Raw genomic sequence first — 9,184 nt, forward strand, 5'->3', positions numbered from 1 at the left:
AGCATTGGATCACTGTACATGTACTGTCATTAATTACTTATGTCTTTTTATTGCTTATTTACTGGTACTTTGGTTGTTCAAGTGTAGTGATCCAAATCCAGCCATTGAAGATAGATGGTTAATTACGTCTTTTATGTCCAGGAAAACGCCATAAAAGAATTCCTGTGGATGAATATATTCTTACCCCAGTCTCTCTCGGTTTGAAATTTATCAACACTTATCAATTAAATATACTGGAATAAATAAGATAAGGATATTGGCTTTTTCTTGATTTATATTTTATTAATGTGTCAATGAGTAGTTAGATCATTATTCATAATTTCGAAAAAATTACATATATCCATGACAGTTTTTGTTCAGTATACAAACGGTTTTTAGAATGGTTTTGACTTTGTCTGGTGAAGATATTTTTAATTCAACACACATTCTTATGATATTTCCTATATTGTATTCCACATAGTGAAGCTGCATTAGTTGCAGCTTTGTCCCCACCCAGTGAATGTGTCTAGATGTTGTAATTTACTTGACCAAATTGACGCACATATGTACTACCGAAGGTCTACGTGTATGTTGAATGTCAAATAAAAAATTGTATCGAAATGGGAATATATAAGTTCACCCTTAATAGTTATTATTCACATGATTTGCAAAACAATTTATTTGCTGTTTTGACGATGTATTGAAACGCGGTTCCGATTCTTTGAGTATAAATGATGGAAACACTGATTGTTGCATCCAAATTTATCCATGCAGTACCATCTAGGCAATACTTGTGTAATTATGCAAAGGATAATTGTTGCAGTGACCTCTGACACTGGTTCTTTCTCTCATGCACAAAGAATTAACTATGGAACCTGTGCTTTGGTACAGTTTTGCCTGTCCTTCATTTGTGTCTCTATTGTTAAGGTTAAGAATTTGCCGTGAGAAAAGGTGTAAGAAATCCCCGTGAACCAACAAAACAGAACAAGGACAAGTCTAAAACACTCAAATATTGTATTATTAGATCTACAAGGTCACAAGTAAATTTCACAATACCGATTTCAAATACAATAGAAATGAGATAAAATCTAAGGCAATGGGTCAAAATATAACTGTTAGTGCGAAATAGAAAATAGAAAGTCAAGGGCAGATAATTTCTGGAAAACCTGCTGCCAAAATCCTAAAAATGCTGACAATCAATTATACGAAATGTGATCCATCATAATTATTATTCAAAACGTTGTGGCCCAATAATAATAATTACTCAATTAATAACAAAATGTACAGAACATACGAACTCGTAACTTTGTTTTTTAATTTCACTGTGAAATTGGTTACTATGTTACTATCATATTATGTATCTCAACCTGTTGAATGTCATTTTACCCCAATATCATAAATTGTCACTTAGCCCACACTGATTCCGTTTGGCGACAGTTTTCTACTGTATGTTTCGCAAAAGCATGCAATGTTCCCGAAAACATATTTTTCTGTTTTATTGTTTAATTCTTTTGCATTGGGCATGTAAAGTTTGTGTGGAAGTGCACGTTTTATCATTGGTCAAATTGTTGTTGTGTCAGAAGTCATTTTATGTCGAATCACGTCACATCAGTTGTGAACATGTATAGTTATTTGACACACGAGTCCACTCAGTTCAAACCTTTTCTAAAAGAATTACTGCCGTTTTGGAAGGTATAGAATTCACAATCATATGATTCTGCCATCCATCTCTTCAAAAACTTACTAAAATACAAATGCTGTATTTTTACGAACATTCTCCAGTGAGTGTTTTTACACATACAGTTTCAAACTATTTCAGTTTTAGGTGATTAATTAATCAACAGCATTCTGGTTTTGTGAAGGATCATGCTCAAAACTTAATCTGGTTTTGTGAGGGCTCATGCTATGGCAATCACTCAAAAATCAAAAACACATCAAGTGTGATATGATTTGCAATCCAACCAGAATTTCCATTTTATATAGTAAACTAGTATCCAAAAGAAACACCACCAAATATTTTTCTGGTCCAAAACAAAACTTAAGCAAAATATGGTTATTCTTAAAAACAATCATTTAGTAACGATGATTATTGGATAACAAGAAGGAAAACGGAGCATTCAACTGATCTACTATCAGATGAATGGCATCGGGGTGCATTATCCAGTATTTGATCACCAATGCAGAATCGACAGGGAGCTTTTACAACTTTCTGGCAGAGATGCAGGCAAGACGTTGAGTCTTCTGACGTCTTGATTAAGGATCCGATGTTAGTCCTTTCGCAGGGCAGCTACCATAGCTTTCCTCGTCAACGGCTAATTTTGGCGTTTCCGAATACGACGATCCAGCTATTTCCAGAGGTGCTCAATTAGGGACAGATCGTGAAGAGCTGTAACTTGCTTTCGTCAGTAAAGTTCACTCTTCGCCCGTTTCACTCCTACCAGTGTGGCACAGCCCTGGTTCATCTCAATCTGGCTCGTCGGTGTTGGTACGTCAACGTAATGCCCTTGAAAGGTCGATCAGCACAGAGACGATGAATGCGGAGTCGTCTGGCCACACTCTGTCTGCTTGCTGGATGTCCAATACTGTTGGCGCTTGATGACGTGACAGTAACTTTCCGGTTTGTCAAGTGAAATACCTGTCTTCTTTGTGGGACGTGACCTTCAGTCTACCACTCTTTGGCGTGTCTGCAGTACTACCAGTCTGCCGCAGACGTGTGAGAAGTCTTCCGATGGTAGATTTGCAGCATCCCATGGTTCTAACCACATGCTATTGTGTCCATCTGTAACATACCGATTGCTCTCTCCCTCTGCTCTGCTGTTAAGCAAGGCATGCTCCTAGGTTTAACTCAATTAACATGATGTAAGAGAATAAACCTATTTAGCTCTTATACGCCAATTGGATTCGGGTAACTTCGTGCACAGTTTCATTTTAATTCGTGTAAAGTCGTTATTGCCAGAAAATACGAAATGCAAGAGCAAGTGTTCACTGAGAATAGACACGTGTTTCAAAGATGTGTTTTTAGCTTTTTTCAAACAGGCTGACAATTATTTTGAAAATTTCCTTTGATGACGTTTCTTTTGGCTGCTAGTTTAGCAGGCCCCCAACCCCTAAGTAATTGAAGGAATTACAGCAAATTTGGAGGAATTGCATCTCAAATGTAAACAAACGCAGCCCACTCGCGAAACAGTTACAGCGACATCGGTAGTTTAGCGGTAATAACAGAAACACATCGCCCCTATCGGAAGCAATGACGGTAATACTGGAAACACGCTCGGCCATCTTCGGAGATTTTTCGGTCGCGAGTGGAAACTCACGCGACAAAACATGGCGTCGTTGGAAGAAGCACCCGTCTCGGTGAGTTTTGTTTGTAGTTCCTACTTTTACATTTTCATACTTATCCATCTTTGACCACCCGTGTTGAATGCGTTTAGGTATGAGGTGTTGTCGGGGCAATAGCTTATGTTGTAGGAAAAGATTGTCACTGGAGAAGAGTGTCAGAAGTCATGCCCCTGGAGGTTGTTTACATCTGAACATCGAAGTCGTGCCGATGATTACGAACGTGCGCTAGATATAACATCATTGTTTTGTAAAATGTGTTTAAATTTGTCAATTGCACTTCATGTGAAGACAAAGTTTTGCTCATAAACTTCTTCATGGCGCACGTTCATGATGTTCGTAATCATCGGCACGACTTCGATGTTCAGATGTAAACAACCTCCAGGGGAATGCTTCTTCCAACGACGCCATGTTTTGCTGCGTGAGTTTCCGCTCGCGACCGAAAAATCTCCGAAGATGGCCGAGCGTGTTTCCAGTATTACCGACACTGCTCCCGATAGGGGCGATGTGTTTCTGTTATTACCGCTAAACTACCGATGTCGCTGTAACTGTTTCGCGAGTGGGCTGCGTTTGTTTACATTTGAGATGCAATTCCTTCAAATTTGCTGTAATTCCTTCAATTACCTAGGGGGGCCAAAGACTGCAGCCGACATGGATCGTCCTCCTTGTACAGCCCTTTAACAATGTGTCGTGTGGACACATACTTCACAATATGTACATTTCCTCCTTTACAAGCCATATGTAGGATATTATCGCCAGCATCAGTCGTAATTGTTAGATCAGCCTCATGCTCAACAAGCAAGTTAAAGACAGCCTCGTGCCCCTCACGTGCTGCAATCATTGCTGACGTGCAGCCGTCCCCATCTCGACTGTTGATATCAACAAGTTTCTGTGTCAAGAGTTGCTTTACAATCTCAACACTGTCGTAACTACATGCTAAATGAAGGATTTTCTCATTGTTTTCCCCCAGTAGTGACAGATCAGCTCCCCCTTCCACAAGTAAGCTAAACACGTCTTTGCTTTTGTCCATGGCTGCATGCATTACGGGGGTGAATCCACCATCATCCCGACTGTCAATGTCGACAATTGTATGTTTTACGAGGTACCTGATTATCTCAATATTTCCCCCTCCACAGGCCAAATGAAGGATGCTTTCGTTCTCATCAGTTACTGGCGATAGATCTGCTCCCGCCTCCACAAGTAAGTCAAACACTTGCTTATGTCCAGCATTTACTGCATGCATTACTGGTGTCCAGCCATCAGCATCGAGACTGTCAATGCCGACAATGTCATGTCTCAGAAGATACTTGATTATTTCAACATTTCCCCCAACACAGGACACATGAAGGATGGTTTCTTTGTTATTACCTACTTGTGGCACATCTGCTCCCGCCTCCACAAGAACGTCAAACGCTTCCTTATGTCCAGCATTAACTGCATGCATTACTGGTGTCCAGCCCTTCCTATCTCGACTGTCAATGTCCACAATTCCATGTGTCATAAGGCACTTGATTATTTCAACATTTCCCCCAACACAGGCCATATGAAAAATGGTTTCTTCCTTATTCGTCACTTGTGACAGATCTGCCCCTGCCTCCACAAGAATGTCAAAAACAGCCTTATGTCCAGCCCTGGCCGCGCTCATTACTGGTATCGAACCACCCTTTTCTCGACTGTTGATATACACAGCGTTGCTTGTGATGATTACCTTGACTATCTCAACGTTACCCCCTTGACAGGCCACATGAAGGATGGTTTCCTTGTTATTATTCACTAGTGACAGATCTGCCCCTGCCTCCACAAGAATGTCAAAAACAGCCTTATGTCCAGCCCTGGCCGCGCTCATTACTGGTATCGAACCACCCTTTTCTCGACTGTTGATATACACAGCGTTGCTTGTGATGATTACCTTGACTATCTCAACGTTACCCCCTTGACAGGCCACATGAAGGATGGTTTCCTTGTTATTATTCACTAGTGACAGATCTGCTCCTGCATCAACAAGTATGTTAAACACACCCCTTTCTCCATCACTTGCTGTGTTCATTACTGGTGTCCAACCGTTGATGTCTCGACTATTGATGCCCACAATATTCAGTGTGAGGACATACTTGACGATTTCAACATTTTGCCCTATACAGGCAAAATGAAGAATGTTCCTATCTTCATCATCCACTAAAGACAGGTTGGCACCTTCCTTGACAAGTAGGTCAAACACTTCTCTATGACCCTCCTTTGCTGCCTGCATCACCGGTGTCATGTTGCTCTTCCCCACTGAGTTGATGTCTTCCCGACCATGAGACAAAATGTTCTTGACTTGGGCCAGATCTCCAACCAAGCAGGCATTGACGAGAGAAGTGTCAGAATAGTTCCATCTACCTGAAGTAAGACAAAGCATCGATCGTGAATACCATTCAGTTCATGCGATGGGCATAGGGTTGTGTATATGTACAAATCATGTATTGCCATCTCCGACACCACCTCAATCATATTTATAATCAAATATTTTCCAGATATTTTGGTTTTTGGAAACAAATGTAGAAACATATTTGAAATGAAAGTAATGAAGATCCATTTGAGGATTTCCTAACGATGTTACAAGCTCTGATCCGACGTCAAACGTGCTGTACACATGGTCAAAGAGGTTAATCCCAGCCAGTAAGGTCAGGGGGTAATCTGTAATCTGCTGCAATGTATAATTTCAATAAATTATAGTACATTATTTATAAACCACTGTTGAATAGTGGACTGGTATGATACGACGTGAACCAGGGCGAGTGTTCAACTGAACAATGAGGCAACACAGACTTGTAAATGTAGCGCCACATCGGAAATATTTTCAACCATATAATCGCTTGAACGGAGTTAGCATGCATGAACAATATCAGTCACGAAGTACAGTAAAACAGAACTCAAACGTATTTGAAACGTCTGAAAAAGCAAGTTGATATGACATACATTGGCATTAAAACACGGGTTATGGACCACCAACAACCCAAACTTGACCACCTTCCTGGGGTTCATGGGGACTTACAGTACTTCAACTTCCTGCATGAATTCCCAGCAGGATTTAAACCATCACTTTAGCAACTAGTAATTAGAAACAATTCTAGTCATTAATGAAACCAATACAATTAAAGCAATACAATTCCGGTTGTCTGCAATGAACGCAACATAGACTAAATTGCTCATTGAGTGGCTCTTTAAGGATCTGTAAATTGAGGAGGAATACTGACGATACTGGTTAAAGTTATACACGCTACAACATTTACCTTTCAAACATTCAGCCTTGCCAGTTCGAGTCTCCAGACACCTCATGTTTGGACATGTCTTCATCTGACATGAACCAAATCGGACCTGAAACAGGAGCAAGCAGCACACACGGCTTGATTTAATACAATGCATATCTTTAGATCCCCAGACTCTAAGTTTGCTTCTTCTAGTATAGATACGTGGAATCTCATTTGGAAGTATTGAGGATATTAATGATATTAGACCCTTCCACTGCGCCATGTCTACTCAGGAGCGCATGCTCATGGTGCTACATAAAACAAACTGTTGAGGCATAGCGAGGGGTTAGTAAATGGAGGCGTAGTAGAAGTAGAGTAGAAGTATTTGTATGACTGAACGGAGAGCGGTCAAATTCAAATAGGGATATTGTACAAATACCTCAGCACGAGGTATAAGTGATAGTGTCATAGATATATGTTTATGGCTGCTACACACACGAATAAACTTCTTTGGGTGAATGCTTGCATAATATATAGTGACACATAATTTGGTTTGTTTTTTTATGTTAAAACATATGCAAAGGCTTTTTTGCCAGTGGAATCGATGTCCTTTACTATGATAACTTCTTGCAAAGTTGAAGACGACGGACGAAAACAAAGTGCATTACACATTCGGTTTGTTTTCATATTGCGTAATTAACGAATTTATTTTGTTTTTTTTCAATCAGCTGTCTTCTGCTTTACAAAGACATGTAGAAAAACCAAGTCGAAAACTTGAGATTTTTGAAGGTGTCGATCTTGAGTTCTCGTAAATACTTTCGGGTTCGAGAACTGTCTAGAAAGAAAATGTGGATATCCTCACTGCCCACAGCTCTGTACCCAGTGCCAGTGATTGTCTTTGGGTATCAAAGAGCCCACAGAAACTATTAAGCACCACGGTTCAAACTGTATGGACACTGACACTTATTGAAACTTTCCTGCACGCATTGATGCATCTTTCGCACAGACATTCAGGTTATTTTATGTGGAAACCAAGATTTCTAACCGGATTCCAGAAGAGGTAAACTTATTTCCAAGAACGGTAGGGGCATTGGCAATAGCCTAAAGAGAAAACAGGTATTTAGTTCTCTTAAAATAAAAAACCCCGTCCATATAGTGTTTACAAGTATTCATTTCAAGAGCATTTTATCAAACAACAATGGGGTTATTCGGAATGTTACTCAAACTCATTAAAACAACCCCCTCCCAAAAAAAAAAACAAACAAAAAGAAACAAACAAACAAAAAAACCAAAAAAACCAAAAAAAACAAAAACCGAGGGATACGGCGATAAATTTTTAAGAATATTTGTTCATTCAGAGGTAGTAAAGAATACCATCATGCAGAATGAGAGTGAGTGAGTGAGTTAATATTTAACGTCACATCGGCAATATTTCAGCCATATCGTGACGGGAACTTAAGACTGAAATGGAATATATGTGTAATATTAAAACCTGTCGACAAAGGACAATAAAACACTAGAATATCACATATATGAACATAAAACCAGCATGAAAAACTAAAACATTGTAATTAAAGAAGACAATACATAATAAAACACGGGCTATAGATCGCCAACAACCGAAGGTAGGTCACCATACTAGGGACCATGGGACCTTACAGTACCTTTTGCTACCTGCATGGACCCTAGCTGGATTTACATCATCCTTTCAGCTGCTGGCGAGTGTACGAGATGCTAGCCAAATTTTAAACGACAAGAATATTACGATTAAAAACCTGTTAGACTTAAATTTACTCTGACTTACGTACATCTCAGGAGGACAATAATTTTACAATACTTTGAGGGTACAGCCACTAACAATACAAGTCACTAATCTAAGCTACCAATACTTTAAAAAGCATCTATTTACAGAACATATTACTCAAACCACAAAATCAATTTCTTTAAAAAAAAAAACAATAACTACATGAGACGCAACAGTGGTAAAAAGGTCCTTGATGGATTTGACATTGAAATATCTATCCCTTGTGATGGAGAATTCAACACAGTCAAGCAGAATATGCCTGACCGTAACTCTCTCATCACAAGGGTGAGTGAGTTAATATTTAACGTCACATCGGCAATATCTCAGCCATATCGTGACGAGGACACTTAAATGAACACTTAAATGAAACATATGCACATTCTAAAGTCTGTTAAAACAACTAGAATATCACAAGTTTAATTAAAACCAGCATGAAAAGTTAAAACCAATATCACTATTTAGACAATATAATATAAGAACAGGCTATAGATCGCCAACAACAGAAGGTAGATCACACACTAGGGACCATGAGGACTTACAGTACCTTTGCTACCTGCATGGACCCTAGCTGGATTTACATCATCCCTTCAGCTGCTGGCGAGTGTACAAAATGCAAGCCAAAATTAAAACAAGAATACTACGAATAAAAACATGGTAGATTTAAATTTACATCGAATGTTTTTGGACTTACATACCCTCTCAGGAGGACAATAATTTTACAATACTTCAACCCCCGTTGAGGGTACAGCCACTAACAATTCTAGTTACAAATCTAAACTACCAATAATTAAAATACATCTATTTACAGCACATACTATTCATAATTCAATCTAGA

General features: G+C 39.2%; 1 protein-coding gene across 1 annotated transcript; it reads right to left on the bottom strand.

Annotated features, from left to right (window-relative positions):
• Positions 1-3,931: 3,931 nt before the first annotated feature.
• On the bottom strand, positions 3,932-5,575 carry LOC137271545 (putative ankyrin repeat protein RF_0381). The gene has a single exon (XM_067804010.1). It carries the CDS (start codon positions 5,573-5,575, stop codon positions 3,932-3,934), a length of 1,644 nt encoding a protein of 547 aa, XP_067660111.1.
• Between the last annotated feature and the right edge of the window lie 3,609 nt (positions 5,576-9,184).

The sequence above is a fragment of the Haliotis asinina genome, chromosome 1, assembly GCF_037392515.1.
Source record: "Haliotis asinina isolate JCU_RB_2024 chromosome 1, JCU_Hal_asi_v2, whole genome shotgun sequence".
NCBI classification, from domain to species: Eukaryota; Metazoa; Mollusca; class Gastropoda; order Lepetellida; family Haliotidae; genus Haliotis; species Haliotis asinina.